Source organism: Haliotis cracherodii, unplaced genomic scaffold (assembly GCF_022045235.1).
Source record: "Haliotis cracherodii isolate W230 unplaced genomic scaffold, xgHalCrac1.p SCAF_17, whole genome shotgun sequence".
Taxonomy (NCBI): Eukaryota; Metazoa; Mollusca; class Gastropoda; order Lepetellida; family Haliotidae; genus Haliotis; species Haliotis cracherodii.
Genome location: NW_027266272.1, coordinates 16,049,793 through 16,067,849, shown reverse-complemented (window position 1 = coordinate 16,067,849; position 18,057 = coordinate 16,049,793). Strand labels below are relative to the sequence as shown.

Below are 18,057 nucleotides of genomic sequence, written 5' to 3'. Positions count from 1 at the left end.
AACATTGAAAATATCTCTGTACTTACATTCAGTCGTGTCTCTTATTAACAACAGATATCTCGAGAATGTAATTGACAGATATATGTGATATCTTAATCTAACATATGTATTTTGTGCAGCACTTGTACCAACTGCCGCCCCAAGCGCAGCTCCAAGTGGTCTTCCAACTACTTCCCCAGGCCTTCCAGGACAAAGTGGTCAACCAACAGCCAGCCCAGTAACTGGGCAGAGTGGTCAACCAACAGCCAGCCCAAGTACGGGACAGAGTGGTCTTCCAACAGCCGGCCCACCAGGTGTTACAGGAAAGAGCGGTGTTCCAACAGCCAGTCCAAGTGCAGGACAGACTGGTCTTCCAACAGCTACTCCAGGTATAGGGGAAAGTGGTCAGCCAACAGCCGGCCCACCAGGTGTTACAGGAAAGAGCGGTCAACCAACAGCCAGTCCAAGTGCAGGACAGACTGGTCAACCAACAGCTACTCCAGGTATAGGGGAAAGTGGTCAGCCAACAGCCGGCCCACCAGGTGTTACAGGAAAGAGCGGTCAACCAACAGCCAGCCCAAGTGCAGGACAGAGTGGTCTTCCAACAGCTACTCCAGGTATAGGGGAAGGTGGTCAGCCAACAGCCGGCCCACCAGGTGTTACACGAAAGAGCGGTCAACCAACAGCCAGTCCAAGTGCAGGACAGAGTGGTCAACCAACAGCTACCCCAGGTATAGGGGAAAGTGGTCAGCCAACAGCCGGCCCACCAGGTGTTACAGGAAAGAGCAGTCAACCAACAGCCAGTCCAAGTGCAGGACAGAGTGGTCTTCCCACGGCTAGTCCAGGTGCAACAGGAAAGAGCGGTGTTCCAACAGCCAGTCCAAGTGCAGGACAGAGTGGTCTGCCTACAGCATCTCCTAGTGGTGGAGTCAGTGGTCAGCCAACGCCTGGACCAGACCATGCTATCAACAATTCCCCAAGTACCAAGCAACACACTGTGGTCCCAACAGCTTCCCCGTCATATCTGCCTGTTACTAAGACAACAGCTATATACACTACTTCTGGAAACACAATTACAATCACAAAGAAAGGTTAGAGTAAAATTTGGCACAGTGAATAACTCAGTATCAACATCCTTGCATTTTGGTCAACTTAATTCGTTGCTTTGCAATACTTTTAAACTTTTAACTACTTAAACGTTGAATACCATGTAATGTTTCTCTACAGTGTGTGACATCCCAATGGGCACTGGAAATCGTGATCTTTTCGGAAGGGACCAGTTTTCTTCTTCAACATCTTTCGACTACAGTTTTGAGGCAGATAGGGGACGTTTGGATACAGCCAAAGAAGGAAACCTTGCAGGAGCATGGGTGCCAAGGTATATGTCAAAGACACTATAGTTTTATTATTGTGGGCAAGTCTTCATGGTTATAGTTTTCGTTTAGATTTATGTTTGTATGTTGTTTATCGTGGACGTTAATATTCCTTTATCTCTATGTGTCTTATACTCACAATACATACATACAGATATGTAGTTTGTGAAAAATGTCAGTTTATCAAACATCAAGGCTGGTCTTGACGACGTTGATGAGGGACGACGTAACTGTTTCTGTGATCTAATGTGAAGACTGAGCTTGTTCCAGGGGTACGAACGATTGCCATACATTTTCGTACGTGATGGTGGAATTTGTGGCAGTTGCTGATCGGTTGATCACAAGGACACAAGGAAAGGGTCTTATTTTTATCACCCTCTGTTTCAGAATGAACGACAAAGAGCAATGGATACAAGTTGACCTCAAACATCCTGAGTTCATCACTGGAGTGGTAACACAGGGACGACCATCCATGGATCACTGGGTCACAAAATACACTGTCCTTACCAGTATAGATGGAATTGACTTTACTCCTTACACCAGGAGTGGGGAAACGGCCACAGTTGTATTCAATGGCAATTCAGACAGAAATACTCAGGTCAGAGGTTTGTTTGACAGGGAAATAATTGCCAGATATGTTAGAATCCAGCCCCAGGAATGGAATGGCATGATTGCTCTCCGTTTTGATATTCTGTCATGCTCAGGGCTCACAAGTGGACCAGCCACTATTGCCCCACCAAGTGTCTCTGGAAGTCCAACTGCCGTCCCACCAGGTGTCTCTGGTAGCCCAACTGCCGTCCCACCAGGGGTCTCTGGTAGCCCAACTGCCTTCCCACCAGGTGTCTCTGGAAGCCCAACTCCTTCACCCAAGGCTGGAATCTCTGGAATTCCAACTCCCAAGACTGGAATCTCTGGAAGCCCAACTGCCGTCCCACCAGGGGTCTCCGGTAGCCCAACTGCCTTCCCACCAGGTGTCTCTGGAAGCCCAACTCCTTCACCCAAGGCTGGAATCTCTGGAATTCCAACTCCCAAGACTGGAATCTCTGGAAGCCCAACTGCCGTCCCACCAGGTGTCTCTGGAAGTCCAACTGCCGTCCCACCAGGGGTCTCTGGTAGCCCAACTGCCGTCCCACCAGGTGTCTCTGGAAGTCCAACTCCTTCACCCAAGGCTGGAATCTCTGGAATTCCAACTCCCAAGACTGGAATCTCCGGAAGCCCAACCGCCGTCCCACCAGGTGTTTCCGGAAGTCCAACTGCCGTCCCACCAGGGGTCTCCGGTAGCCCAACTGCCTTCCCACCAGGTGTCTCCGGTAGCCCTACCGCCGTCCCACCAGGTGTTTCTGGAAGTCCAACTGCCGTACCACCAGGTGTCACCGGTAGCCCAACTGCCGTCCCACCAGGTGTCTCCGGTAGCCCAACTGCCGTCCCAACAGGTGTCTCTGGAAGCCCAACTGCCGTCCCACCAGGTGTCTCTGGAAGCCCAACTGCCGTCCCACCAGGTGTCTCCGGTAGCCCAACTGCCATCCCACCAGGTGTCTCTGGAAGCCCAACTGCCGTCCCACCAGGTGTCTCTGGAAGCCCAACTGCCGTCCCACCAGGTGTCTCTGGAAGCCCAACTGCTTCACCCAAGACTGGAATCTCCGGAAGCCCAACTGCCGTCCCACCAGGTGTCTCTGGAAGCCCAACTGCCGTCCCACCAGGTGTCTCTGGAAGCCCAACTGCCGTCCCACCAGGTGTCTCTGGAAGCCCAACTGCCGTCCCACCAGGTGTCTCTGGAAGCCCAACTGCTTCACCCAAGACTGGAATCTCCGGAAGCCCAACTGCCGTCCCACCAGGTGTCTCTGGAAGCCCAACTGCTTCACCGAAGACTGGAATCTCCGGAAGCCCAACTGCCATCCCACCAGGTGTCTCTGGAAGCCCAACTGCTTCACCGAAGACTGGAATCTCCGGAAGCCCAACTGCCATCCCACCAGGTGTCTCTGGAAGCCCAACTGCCGTCCCACCAGGGGTCTCTGGAAGCCCAACTGCCGTCCCACCAGGTGTCTCTGGAAGCCCAACTGCCGTCCCACCAGGTGTCTCTGGAAGCCCAACTGCTTCACCCAAGACTGGAATCTCTGGAAGCCCATCTGCCATCCCACCAGGTGTCTCTGGAAGCCCAACTGCAGTCCCACCAGGAGTGTCGTCCGGTTAGTATCTGATATCTACTCTTGTGTAAAAGCATATGAATGTCAAATATGTCATTATCCTGTGCTATATACTTGTTTTGTTACTGAAATACATTTCATTCACAGGTGTCGTGTGCAGTCAACCAATGGGAATAGACAACGCATTAACTGTCAAGGACACTCAGATCACAGCATCAGGATTTAGTGGCAACAGATTCACTGCTCCTGCTGGACGTCTCTTCAACGAATTTGGAGCATGGTCACCCAAGTTAGTAGATATTGTATCAAATATCATAGTTGTAGTTAATAATCATCCTTGGATTTTATCAGACATAATCTTTGAGAAGAGGTTAAGCTTGAGAGAATTTCTCATATCAAATTATTTGCATTTGAACAGAGTCAACAACGGTGACCAGTGGATAATGGTGAATTTTCTGAAGCCACAGGTCATCAATGGTATCTTGACACAAGGAAGCCCCATCAGTGACAAATGGGTTACACAATTCATCGTGTCATACAGTACTGACGGCTTCACCTTCATTCCTATTAAAGACTCTGCGACAGGGAAGAGTATGATCTTTACTGGCAACAGCGACCGGAACACCATCATGAAGAACATCTTCCCTCAGCAGGTGACTGTTCAATACATCAAGATCACTCCCGTCGCCTGGTCCCCAGCTGGCATTGGAATGCGTTTCAACATGCTTGGCTGCTACAAGCCAAGCATTACACCAACAGCGACTCCTACGGCCAAGCCAACAGTTGCCCCTGAGTTCACTGTGACAACTGGAGTTACCATGCCCGAGCCATCACCAGTGTCAACGCTGGAACCCGGTGAGTGCTTCACACACCAATTAAGTATCTGTACTTCAAGAAATCTCTCATATCACGTTAGCATTGTGATAAAAAATATGACTGCACATCTTCAGAGACGTATGACAAATGATTTAACCTCCAGAACAGATTATTCTTAAAAATCAATCTTAATACAAGTGTATCATTTTCAAAGGGTATGTATATGTTAAAGGGGTCATAAACTATGGTGTGTCAATGTGTGGATGAATGTTGTCGAATGCCGCAGTAATACTTTTGAGAACAAGTATTAGTAATATACTAATAGTATATATTAGCAAATACATCAGTAGCAAGACGAAGACCAGATTTGACAAAACCATCGGATTGTATTCCAGACGACAATATCTTAGAAGATTAGTATTATTGTTCAATCATTTCTGCCTCCACCTATGATAGAAAAATAATATTGATGTTTTCTAGTGTGCACTGTTCCAATGGGAGTGGAAAACTACAGGATTGTTGGTGAAAGTCAGTTGACTGCTTCATCAGAGAAGGACAAGGCACATGGTTCAATCTATGCACGAATCAACCAAGGAACGGATGAATTTGCTGGATCCTGGGTCCCAGCGTAAGTCAACATTGTCTGTGCCATCATTTGTTGAAGTGGATTGATAGCTCAGTCCCTTCAAGTCAATGTATAATGGTGTTGATTTGAGTAGAAAACTTTAATAACTGTTTCCTAAAATGTGGATTGTTGTTTAAGTAAAGTAACACTATGTTTGTAAAACAGCACACACCAGCAGATTTATGTATGAAGGTATTTTCAGACAAGTTCCTCATTTAAAAATCCACATTCATGCGTGTACAATTTTGGTTACAGACCCACAGATAAGACACCTTGGATTCAGGTAGATTTTCTGGAGCCCAAAACTATCTCTGGCGTCATAACCCAGGGATCTGGAAAGGACAACGGTTGGGTTGAGACCTACACAGTCAGATACAGCTTCGATGGCAAAACTTTCACTGACTACACTGGCACTGGAGGCAAGCCCGCCAAGGTGTTCAATGGCAACTCTGACTCCAAAACTCCAGTTCCTGTCCTTTTCAACAGAGATATCATTGCACGTTTCGTCCGTATTGTTCCAGTGACGTCTCATGGAGTGACATCCCTCAGGTTCAACATCCTCGGCTGCAATCCATCCCCAGCTAATCCATTAATACCAACGACAGCTGGACCAGGAACTCCAACAGCTAGTCCACCACTCGGTGGACAGAGCGGCGTACCAACAGCAAGTCCTCCTACATCATCCTGCAAAACCAGCCACTGGACCCCCTGGATCAACAAGGACACGCCTGATACTGGTAAAGGAGACTATGAGAAGATCACACCAGAACAGCAACAACAGTACTGCTCTGGTGGGAAACTCACAAAGATTGACTGTCAAACAGTAGATGATATTGAATATTTCAGCAGTGGAGAAGTCATGAAGTGCTTACTGACAACCGGGTCAACTTGCAATAATGCTGACAACATGCCCATACCATGCAGTGACTACAAGATCCGCTACTTCTGTGAGTGCCTTGCCCCAACAGCCAGTCCAGTTCCTGGGCAAAGTAGTCAGCCAACAGCTAGCCCGGGCATTGAACAGAGTCTTTTGCCAACAGCCAGCCCAGTCCCTGAATTCACGACACCATCAGGTAGGTTGTAATAATGTATCCTGCATATCTTCTTACCATTTGTGTGGGGAGGAAGAGTTAAGAGCCTCGTATAAATGTGGTTTAAATGTAACTCTTGGTTACATCTCTTCTGTGTCAATCTGGGTTACTTTGTTTGAGTGGTGGGGAGCTACCTGTAGGACAGGACTCAAACACCTTTTGGATTCGCTTTCGAGTCTTTGTCCCCCACTTCATTCTATGATAAACAAATTCAAATAATCTTTTCAGTGTGTCTCATCCCAATGGGTATTGAAAACTCCTACTTTGTCAGCAACAGCCAGCTCACATCTTCATCATCTCTTGATGCCAAACATTCTGCATCAGTAGGACGTTTATACAACACCAAGGGAGCATGGAGCCCATCGTGAGTATTGATGCACATACTTTATATGCATACTGTAATCCTATGTGTAATTAACTCTTGGTTGTTTTTAGATTATTGAGTCAATTTTATCAGATGTTTCTACCTCGTTTTTGTCTATAAATCAACCATAGATTGAACCCATTTGTGTATTTAGCATATGTGATTAAGTAACAAGAACTCTTTTCTTTAGATCAAATGAAAAGCAATGGCTTCAAGTGAATTTCCTGAAACCAACTCTTATCTCTGGAGTGATGACACAAGGTAGTCCCGAAGCTCCTAAATGGGTTACGAAATACAATGTCTTCCTTGGATTTAACGGCAACGACTTTTTCCCATACACAACTATCCCTGGAGAGTCAACACCAGCCATCTTTGAAGGTAACATGGATAAAAGCACACCCATTAGGAACCTCTTCAACCGTGACATCACAGCACAGTATGTCCGCATCGTTCCAGTGGAGTGGTCAAAGGATGGCATTGCCATGCGATTCAATATCCTTGGATGCACACCACCAGAGCCCAAGCCACAAACACCTGTTCCTGGTGTTCCAACAGCCTCACCTCCTAGTGGACAGTCTACGCCAGGACCCTTCCTTAGTAAGTCAGGACATGTTATACACATCATGGGAAATCACTGATGTTGAAGTCTCTTATTTCCGATCTATGGCAGTTATAAGAGTTAGTTCAGATATCTTCATGCAAGGTGTTTATGTTTTCAGAATGTGATGTTCCCATGGGAATCCAAAACCCCGGTCTCATTGGTGACAGACAACTCACAGCATCTTCCTCCCTCAACGAGTTCACCGGTGCCGAGCGTGCACGGCCCTATACTCAGAAGGATGGATCTTATTCGGGAGGATGGATTCCAAAGTGAGTCTAATAACATAAATAAAAGAATGAGAGAGTGTGTTTTTGTGTCGTCGCTGTTAGAATATTCCAACAATATGACGGCTGGTTACATCAGAAATGGGCATCACATCTTGAACCCATGTGGGGAATCAAACCCGTTCCTTCATCGTGACAAGCGAATGCTTTGACTAATTAGCTATACCACCACCCTAACAAAGAAATGAGTTAGACATGCTTCTCAAACGGTATCAGCATGTGCAATACTTTGTATTTACTGCCCACTGTCATTTCTGTTATGTTCGGTTCAAACATTTCAACTTATAAACAGTACATATTCAAAATGGGATGATACATGTGTTGCATTTCCAAAGGTCACGCAGAGTTGTCAACGTCTAAACTGCAACTGTTATTCCATATAACCTTATATACGCATAATGCTATATATATACTACTAATGTAATGACTCGACTTCATAGGCCCCTCCTGGATAGATCAAAACTAACAGAATGTGCCTGATATATTATGATTGTGTATATGCAGATACACAGATGCCAAACAATGGATCGAGGTTGACTTCGGTGCAAGCTATGCAATAGCGGGGGTTTCTACTCAAGGACGATCTGATGGTGCAACTTGGGTGACCAAGTACGAGGTCTACTACAGCAACGATGGGCGTACGTTCAACGCAATCTACCCTGCTCCAACAGACACAGTTCCACGTGTATTCGAGGGTAACTTTGATCGGAACACCCCACTCATGAACGTCTTCGCTGAAATCAATGCACGTTTCATAAGAATCAGACCAGTAGAATGGCATGAAGGTATCGGAATGAGGTTCAATGTCTACGGATGCCAGCTTCCTTCTGCCACCCCATCCGTACCAACTGGACTGACAGTCCCAACAGCTATTCCAACAGCTATTCCAACAGCTGGTCCCACAGTCGGACCTGTTTTCACGACCGCCCCATCTACCTCCTCCTGCATGTACTGGACACCCTGGGTCAACTCCAACACTCCAGATACCAACGGCGAGTATGAGTCGTTCTGGGACATGATGACCGTAGTGAAGATATGTGACACCAAGTACGTCAAGAAAATGGAATGCAGAACAGCTGCTGCCAAAATACCGTTTGACCAGACTGGAGAAACAGGAGTCATGTGTAACCTTGACACCAAATCCCTTGTCTGTATGAACACCGACCAGAAAGGAGGCAAAACTTGCTCCGACTATGAAATAAGAGTCTTCTGTGATGAATGCAGCAAGCCCACAGCAGCCCCATCAGCAAATCCTAACATCCCCACTGCTGTCCCCAAGACATGTGACAACAAGTGGTCCGACTGGATCAACAGACACGAACCTGATGCTGTCGGTGAGTATACACTGTTCATATCAGTCATTCGTGAGGCAAAAGAGTCTATGCAATGGACCTTGGGGTATTCAGTATTTAACATTTGCTATTCACATAATAGATATTTGACTGAGTCTTACTTCGCTAGGTACAGAGTTGACATTTTCCAGCTATTGTCCCAAAAGAATCACGAGCTACTTATAATTGCTTTAGGACTGTGAGCGTTTTAAATTGTTTTTATATATACTCCAACCACATCACCATGCAAACAAGAAATGTGCTTCATCATTTGTACAAGTTCGTTATCGAATCCGTGTGCTTGGTGTGATGAGCCAACGTTTTAACCACTGGCGGTGCTACTTCTTTCATGTGAATTATATAATTGTTTCAGGTGAGACCGAAAAGGTGACGAAAGAAGACCTTGACCGACACTGCGCTGGTGGCTCTGTAGGAGAGGTCGAGTGCGACACAGTTTCGGACAACATGGCTTACTATCTCAGTGGTGATATTGTCAAATGTGATGCTCAAACTGGACTATCCTGCAAGCACAGTGACAACACACCAATGAAGTGTCATGACTACAAACTTAGATTCAAGTGCAAGTGTGAGAGTAAGCAAACTGTTTCTTTCAGTTTCTTTCATCAATTTTATGTTTTTGTCATATAGCCATCGGGTTTTTATCTGATAAGGCATTTTGTTCATATTCATTTCTGTATCACTCAAGCATTGACATGTGATTGTAAATCTGTATGGGATATAACATGGATATATAATCAGCATAGATCTAAACCAATGAAAACGATGTAAAGTAAGGCAGTCTGTTGATTATGTCTCATCTTCTGTTAAGGTAAACCAACAGCCAAACCTCCAACATCTGGCACAGAGGTTCCTTCCGCGGCCACCTGTACAACTAGTCAATGGAGTTCTTGGATCAACCAGGACAAACCAGGCGTTGGTGGAGGAGACTACGAGAAGATCACACCAGAGCTGCAGAAACAATACTGCTCTGGAGGAACACTCACCAAGATTGAGTGCATGACAGTCGATGGTATCGAATACTACAGCAGCGGTGAAGTAATGCAGTGTACAATGGCAGGTGGATCTACTTGCAACAATGCTGATAATTTCCCAATGCCTTGCAGTGATTACAAGATCCGATACTTCTGTGACTGTACGACACCAGTAACCACCGGAGCTCCAGGAATCGGAGGAAGTGGCACACCAACTGCCAGCCCCGGAATTGGAGGAAGCGGCAAACCAACTGCCAGCCCCGGAATTGGAGGAAGCGGCACACCAACTGCCAGTCCCGGAATTGGAGGAAGTGGTACACCAACTGCCAGTCCTGGAATTGGAGGAAGCGGCACACCAACTGCCAGCCCTGGAATTGGAGGAAGTGGTACACCAACTGCCAGCCCTGGAATTGGAGGAAGTGGCGCACCAACTGCCAGCCCCGGAATTGGAGGAAGCGGCACACCAACTGCCAGCCCCGGAATTGGAGGAAGTGGCGCACCAACTGCCAGCCCCGGAATTGGAGGAAGCGGCACACCAACTGCCAGCCCTGGAATTGGAGGAAGTGGTACACCAACTGCCAGTCCCGGAATTGGAGGAAGTGGTAAACCAACTGCCAGCCCCGGAATTGGAGGAAGCGGCACACCAACTGCCAGCCCCGGAATTGGAGGAAGTGGTAAACCAACTGCCAGCCCCGGAATTAGTGGAAGCGGCACACCAACTGCCAGCCCCGGAATTGGAGGAAGCGTCACACCAACTGCCAGCCCCGGAATTGGAGGAAGCGGCACACCAACTGCCAGCCCCGGAATTGGAGGAAGTGGTACACCAACTGCCAGTCCCGGAATTGGAGGAAGTGGTACACCAACTGCCAGCCCCGGAATTGAAGGAAGTGGTACACCAACTGCCAGTGAAAATCAGTGTACCAACAGCAGGTGGTCTTCGTGGATCAACAGAGATAATCCAAATGTTGGGGATGGCGATTATGAATCAATGACATCTGATGAGTTAACCAAATTATGTCCAGGAGGAACAATTACGGAAGTCAAATGTGAAACTGTTGATGATATCCCGTCCTACAGTAGTGGTGAAATTATGACCTGCGACAAAAACCAAGGTGTCATCTGTAGAAATGAAGACAACTTCCCAATGCCATGTAGTGACTACAAGATCATGTACTACTGCCAATGTGCACCAACTGCTTCACCCCCTACAGGTACAGCAGGTACACCAACAGCCAGTCCCATCGTAGGACAGAGTGGTCTTCCCACAGCCAGCCCAGGTGTTACAGGAAAGAGCGCAGGTCCAACAGCAAGTCCAAGTGCGGGACAAAGTGGTCTTCCCACAGCCAGCCCAGGCGTTACAGGAGAGAGCAGTGCTCCAACAGCCAGTCCAAGTGCCGGATTGAGTCGTCAACCAACAGCAGTCCCCACTGTCACATCTTGTTCCCAAAGTCATTTCTCCAACTGGGTGAACAGAGACTTGCCAGAGTCAGGAAATGGAGACCATGAATTCATGACTCCTGATGAGTTGTCTTCATTCTGTAAGGGAGGCCAGATTACCAAGATTGAATGTTATACCAACGATATCCCATCCTATAGCTCTGGAGAACTTTTAACTTGCGACCTGAAGAATGGCCTCACTTGCAACAACGCAGACAATGCCCCAGTGCCATGCTCCGACTACAAGGTCCGCTATTTCTGCGACTGTAGTGGTGAGTAATCTGAACTGTGATCTAACAATAACATATATTAATTACACATATTACAGTGGCAGGGGGCACGGGAGAGCTGCAGTCGTCTAAGACGCTGCAATTCGCTGTACAGAGGTGTGTCCCTTGGGCACGCCAGAAAGCTTATTCGTGGGTTCTAATCCGATTCGACCGGATTCTGTTTCCATGTTTGTCAGCACCATACCCGTGGGTTTCACCGAAGTGGTAAACGTCTGATGCATTCATCAGTTCAGTGTTTTTCCTCTCACATTAGGCTGACACGCCATAATATACATTTTCAAATCTCCTCAAAACACTCACTCACTCACTCACTCACTCACTCACTCACTCACTCACTCACTCACTCACTCACTCACTCACTCATTACAGTTGGCAACAACATTTATATGTCAATGTAAATGCCTATGAGCTTTATTCCATTATTTTCTTTCCAGGAACTCCGCAGGTGACATTAACACCACCCAACAAGATGCTTGCTATCCGATGTGACTGGTCTCCGTGGATCAACATTGACACTCCAGACTCAGGCCATGGTGACATGGAAACCATTGACTCCATCAAGACTAAGCATGGCGTCTGCAAGAACATGAAGCAGATCGAGTGCAGAATTGCTGGCACAAACACGATGTCCAGTGCGGCTGGTCAGAGCAGAGTCACCTGTGATGTGGACAATGGTCTTCGTTGCTACAACAACGAGCAGCTGTCTTCCAAGTGTTACGACTATGAAGTTAGGGTTCTCTGTTGGGAAGACACATGCAAGGGTACATATACACAAGGATTTCCTTTATTTCTTCCAAAACTCCCGTTGCACATCACTGATTTTCAGTGACCCATTCATGTAATTATTACTGGTTATTCTCTGGCTTTGACGTTATATATTCTGTTATAACTGTTATATGTTTCTCTATGGGTCTAAATCTTAGATCGCCTATGACGAAAATCACACCAACCCACATGCTACAATTGTAAGCAAGCATATTATTGTGATATCATGATCCGTTTTTTCAGTATTAACTGTTCCAATCTCCAGGTCCAATACCAACTGCAGGTCCAACAGGTGCTCCCCACATCCACACTACAGGCGTGGTCCACGTGTCAACTCATGTCACAGGCAGTTCATACATACCCACGACCGTTGCTCCCCTGGAGAGAACGACGACTGGTATGTTGATTCACAGAGGAAGCTGCTGCTGGGCGCAAAATATCGCCTCCTATGTAAACCTACATTTAAATGGTCGCAAATAATTTACATAGAGTCCTTGGGGAGGCAATATAGCTTGGCTCTTTTTTATCTAAATTGTAGATCACATATTACATGACTTATCAATGTTTATTTATCATGCCATGTTAGAAAGTACCTTAGAAAATAATCTGAGTAATCTCCTCATATGAATTGTAATACGGTAATTGTCCAATGGACCTGTGGCCTTTCAGTATTGAGAATATAACCCTATATGATTCATGAATGATCCCCAACCTGAGGATTGTCCTTACTGATACTTGGCAGATGGCCCTTTTTCAAATATCCATTAATTTATTCACCATGCAAATCCCCAGTATGCTTTTACGGAAATCTGATCCTTCTGGAATGACAGTGGAGGGGAGTATTCAGTTGAATGTGGAATAATTTGTCTTCCCAGCTGTGTGTCCTCCTGGAGAGATGTGGAATGCCTGTGCTCACACCTGTGACCAACTCTGCAACGCTGTGTCTGGGGATATCTGTGACGGCACAAACCCTCAACAATGTGTCCCAGGCTGCAAAGATGAGACAATCACCGTTCCTAAATGTGCTGATGGCGAGAGACTCAATTACAATGGCCAATGTCTGAAAGCAGAGCTCTGCCCATGCAAGAAACCAGATGGTACAATTGCTAAGGTAGGATTCCATTCTCTGATATGCGTGATTTGAGTCATCGTGCGTTTTTGTCACCTTTAAAAAAGTCAATGAGGCAGTTGTAAGGAAGAGTGTCTTGACTCGAAACAGCACAACATTATCCAAACAGAAACAACAAGATTTATGATGTTATTCTTCATGAAGACACGTTGTAAAATTTGTCATGTGTAAAATAAGGCCAAATTAAAAACAACATTACATGTAAGCTTTTAAAAGACTAGTTCTAATTTCAATTTCGATAAAATCCGACCCTCTCTTTGCCCCCACACCAACAAAAGAATATCAAATGGCCACTTCATTAACAATTGAAGCATGTGGCTCCAAAAATATCGCTATGCATACTTAAAACATCTAAGTATATTTGTTGTTCAGCCCTTCGAGTTCTACAAGAACCCACTTGATGAGTGTTCAATGTGCCACTGCTTCAACAATGCTGAAGCCTGCACAAAGGATGAAAGCTGCGTCCCTACAGCAGGACCGTCTGTTCAGCCAACCATTCAACCAGAATGTCATTGGACCAACTGGATCAACGTTGACAAGCCAACAACTGGCGATGGTGATATAGAATCGATTCTGAAACTGAGAACCACCAACTCCTTCTGTGCTCATCCACTGAGCATTGAATGCCGTGAAGTATACACTAAGACTACAGCAATGGAGTATGGACAGAAGGTATCCTGTGACCTCACAACTGGTTTCACCTGCTACAACTGGGAGAACAATGGCAAATGCGGGGACTACGAGGTCCGCTTCTATTGCCCATGTGCATGTGAGTCCATATTTGACAGTTATCACTTTTCATTTTCATTTATTTTTCTAATGGTTGTCAATGATGTTCGTGGTTATGTATTCTAATATATGTTGAATACTTGATTGGTAACATACAGATAATGAAACGAGGAAGATGTTATGACTCTTAATAACATTAATTTGTGATTTCAGCAACCGTATCTCCATCAACTAGACCATCAGGACTCCCAACTGCCTCCCCAAGCGGACAATCTGGACTCCCAACTGCCTCCCCAAGCGGACAATATGGTCAACCAACTGCCTCCCCAAGCGGAAAAACCGGCCAGCCAACTGCATCCCCAAGCGGACAATCTGGTCAACCAACTGCCTCCCCAAGCGGACAATCTGGACTCCCAACTGCCTCCCCAAGCGGACAATCAGGTCAACCAACTGCCTCCCCAAGCGGACAAACCGGCCAGCCAACTGCCTCCCCAAGCGGACAATCGGGTCAACCAACTGCCTCCCCAAGCGGACAAACCGGCCGGCCAACTGCCTCCCCAAGCGGACAATCTGGTCAACCAACTGCCTCCCCAAGCGGACAAACCGGCCAGCCAACTGCCTCCCCAAGCGGACAATCTGGTCAACCAACAGTTTCACCTCCATTCTGTGGATGGTCGGCGTGGACTAACTCTGATCATCCCGATGTTATTGTTCCCAATAAGCCATTCGAAGGTGATATCGAATCAATTGCTTCTCTCATGACCAAAACCACCGTCTGCAGTCACGATATGATGAAGCGGGTTGAATGCAGAGTAGCAGGTACCAAACAGATGGCATCTGCGGCTGGTCAGTCGGTCACGTGTGATGCAATACGTGGTCTCCGGTGTAACAATCTGAAACAAATTGATGGAAAGTGTCTTGACTACGAAATGAGAGTGTTCTGCGACTGTTCCACTTTACCTACTGCACAGCCAAGCATTGGACCAAGTGGCCTCCCAACAGCCAGCCCAAGTGCAGGGCAGAGTGGTCTTCCCACAGCTACTCCAGGTGTTACAGGAAAGAGCGGTCAACCAACAGCCAGTCCAAGTGCAGGACAGAGTGGTCTCCCCACAGCCAGCCAAGGTGTTACAGGACAGAGTGTTGTACCAACAGCCAGTCCAAGTGCAGGACAAAGCGGTCTTCCCACTATCACCCCAGGTATAGGACAGACTGGTCTTCCAACTGCGGTGCCAACTGTCTGTGGATGGACAAAGTGGATGAATAGTAACACACCTGACAATACTGGTGAAATGGAATTGCTTGCAAATCTCAGACAACAGTTCCAATTTTGCCACACTGAAGATATCACAGCTTTAGAATGCAGAGACAGCAAGACACATAAATCCGTCTCGGAATCTGGCCAGGTTGGTGTAACATGCGATATGAAATACAGCGGTCTAATGTGCAGTAACAATAAGCAGATGGTAGGAGGCACATGTTTTGATTATGAAGTAAGGGTGTTGTGTGAGCCAAAGGGTGTTGATTGTTCTAAAGTACCAACAGCCAGTCCGACCGTAGGACAGAGTGGCCTTCCAACTGCCAGCCCAGTAGTAGGACAGACTGGTCTCCCCACGGGTACACCAAGTATTCTTGGACAACCATCAGTCAGCCCTAGTGCAGCACAGAGCGGCCTCCCAACAGCCAGTCCGAGTGCAGGACAGAGCGGCCTCCCAACAGCCAGTCCTAGTGCAGGACAGAGCGGACTTCCAACAGCCAGTCCAGGTGTAACAGGAAAGAGCAGTGCTCCAACAGCCAGTCCAAGTGCAGGACAGAGTGGTCAGCCAACCGCTAGTCCAGGTGTAACAGGAAAGAGCGGTGTTCCAACAGTCAGTCCAGTTGCAGGACAGAGTGGTCAGCCAACCGTTAGTCCAGGTGTAACAGGAAAGAGCGGTGTTCCAACAGTCAGTCCAGTTGCAGGACAGAGTGGTCAGCCAACCGTTAGTCCAGGTGTAACAGGAAAGAGCGGTGTTCCAACAGTCAGTCCAATTGCAGGACAGAGTGGTCAGCCAACAGCTACTCCAGGCTTAGGGGAAAGTGGTCAGCCAACAGCCGGCCCACCAGGTGTTACAGGAAAGAGCGGTCAACCAACAGCCAGCCCAAGTGCAGGACAGAGTGGTCTTCCAACAGCTACTCCAGGTATAGGGGAAGGTGGTCAGCCAACAGCTACTCCAGGCTTAGGGGAAAGTGGTCAGCCAACAGCCGGCCCACCAGGTGTTACAGGAAAGAGCGGTCAACCAACAGCCAGTCCAAGTGCAGGACAGAGTGGTCTTCCAACAGCTACTCCAGGTATAGGGGAAGGTGGTCAGCCAACAGCCGGCCCACCAGGTGTTACACGAAAGAGCGGTCAACCAACAGCCAGTCCAAGTGCAGGACAGAGTGGTCAGCCAACCGCTAGTCCAGTTGTAACAGGAAAGAGCAGTGTTCCAACAGCCAGTCCAGTTGCAGGACAGAGTGGTCAGCCAACCGTTACTCCAGGTGTAACAGGAAAGAGCGGTGTTCCAACAGCCAGTCCAAGTGCAGGACAGAGTGGTCTCCCAACAGCCAGTCCAGGTATAAGTAATCATCGTCTCTTCTTCATGGTGTTATGTATATAATTGATTATACGTCTACTTTTCATCGAGATTTAGTTGTATCCCACTAAATTCTAGGCTCAGTATTAAAGCTACATATTGCTTCCACATCTTCCAGTGTTTGGATCATCATCCAGTGTAGCCCCAGGCATGCAGACAACAGCAGTTGTTGGCCAAACCACAACACCTGTGCTTAGTAAGTATATTTTGAAAATATCTGCATTGTATAAATAACACATCTTTCATGTCTGCCACACATCTCAGCACGTGTTTTATACTTTGAATAAAACTATTTCTCTCCTTCAGTGTGCCCTAATCCAATGACCAACACTGCTGCGCTTGAAGTTCCGGACAATCATCTTAGCGCATCCTCCAGCCTCTCTGAGTATGCAGGACCACAGAGATCTAATATTGATGCAGTTTCCGATAAAGTCAACATCGGAGCTTGGATGCCCAAGACAATGGACAAAGGACAATGGATTGAAGCCAGATTTGACCACCCTGAATATATCAATGCTATTATCACCAAAGGACGGGAAGGATCATCCCAATGGGTGAAGGCATTCATGATCGCTTACTCAATCGATGGCAAGACCTTCCAATACTATGAAAAAACTGCTGGCTCTCCTAAGGTACTGTTCTTACGACTCAGCCACCAATACTTTGTATGTATGCTACTTCTACGTAAGTATTAAGATAATCTTAAAACTCACATTTATGTAGTGCAACGAGCAGTCACCGAGGGAATTGAATTTGGTGTGTACTGGTTTAATTAACTCTTTACGCTGCCTTTGCAATTTCTGGCACCCACAGGAGTTTCCGTTAAAACATCATGCAAAAAGGCACGTAAGTTATAAACGACTCTATATGCACTGATGTACAACACAGTCTGATTAACAAAAATATCAAGATAACATAAACAGTACTCTGTGCAAATCTGTTTTAATATATGTGACATTAATGTTTGACTTTTTTTCCTTTCTTATTGAACAGTTGTACAATGTAATGTCAATATGCATGATATGTGGCTAATAATATAGATATTTGTGGCATGTGTACCCATAGGTGTATCAATTCATTGGTTATCTCGCCAGATCTTCAACGGAAACTTTGATGGCGACAGTGCAGTGAGAACAGTGTTGACACCAATTGTTGCTAGGTACATCAGAATCCAGCCAGTTGTATGGGAAGGTGCAATCGCTCTCAGATTCAGCATCATTGGCTGCAGGGGTAAGCTATATAGGGTACTTTATAATGGCAGTAAAGCAGCCTAGTTACAAGCATTCTTCCTTTATATAATAAACGAGTTAAGCACAATAATGGAACGTACTATTCAAATTATACGTTTCCATCGCATTTTATTTCCCTGTAATCGTTAGTTGGGATTTTGCATCGCTATGAAAATCATTTCATTCATACCTTATCGTTGATGTTAAATATTGGAGGAAAAGCTGATGTTAATGCGGGTATTTGTGTGTTTACATGGGCACGGACATGG

At 46.6% G+C, this 18,057-nt stretch overlaps 1 protein-coding gene across 1 annotated transcript in view; it reads left to right on the top strand.

Annotated features, from left to right (window-relative positions):
• The window catches only part of LOC139464918 (mucin-5AC-like), a 49,439-nt gene that overhangs the window by 21,466 nt on the left and 9,916 nt on the right, over window positions 1-18,057 (top strand). Inside the window, exons 26-47 of the mRNA XM_071246518.1 lie at window positions 120-1,070; window positions 1,207-1,357; window positions 1,740-3,019; window positions 3,119-3,538; window positions 3,644-3,785; window positions 3,915-4,351; window positions 4,793-4,940; window positions 5,193-6,010; window positions 6,257-6,392; window positions 6,583-6,989; window positions 7,112-7,262; window positions 7,782-8,611; window positions 8,982-9,200; window positions 9,438-11,309; window positions 11,762-12,088; window positions 12,358-12,489; window positions 12,968-13,203; window positions 13,594-13,990; window positions 14,164-16,539; window positions 16,678-16,755; window positions 16,866-17,191; window positions 17,654-17,789. Of these exons, the coding sequence (XP_071102619.1) occupies window positions 120-1,070; window positions 1,207-1,357; window positions 1,740-3,019; window positions 3,119-3,538; window positions 3,644-3,785; window positions 3,915-4,351; window positions 4,793-4,940; window positions 5,193-6,010; window positions 6,257-6,392; window positions 6,583-6,989; window positions 7,112-7,262; window positions 7,782-8,611; window positions 8,982-9,200; window positions 9,438-11,309; window positions 11,762-12,088; window positions 12,358-12,489; window positions 12,968-13,203; window positions 13,594-13,990; window positions 14,164-16,539; window positions 16,678-16,755; window positions 16,866-17,191; window positions 17,654-17,789 (11,970 nt within the window). The remainder of the gene's footprint in view (window positions 1-119; window positions 1,071-1,206; window positions 1,358-1,739; window positions 3,020-3,118; window positions 3,539-3,643; window positions 3,786-3,914; window positions 4,352-4,792; window positions 4,941-5,192; window positions 6,011-6,256; window positions 6,393-6,582; window positions 6,990-7,111; window positions 7,263-7,781; window positions 8,612-8,981; window positions 9,201-9,437; window positions 11,310-11,761; window positions 12,089-12,357; window positions 12,490-12,967; window positions 13,204-13,593; window positions 13,991-14,163; window positions 16,540-16,677; window positions 16,756-16,865; window positions 17,192-17,653; window positions 17,790-18,057) is intronic.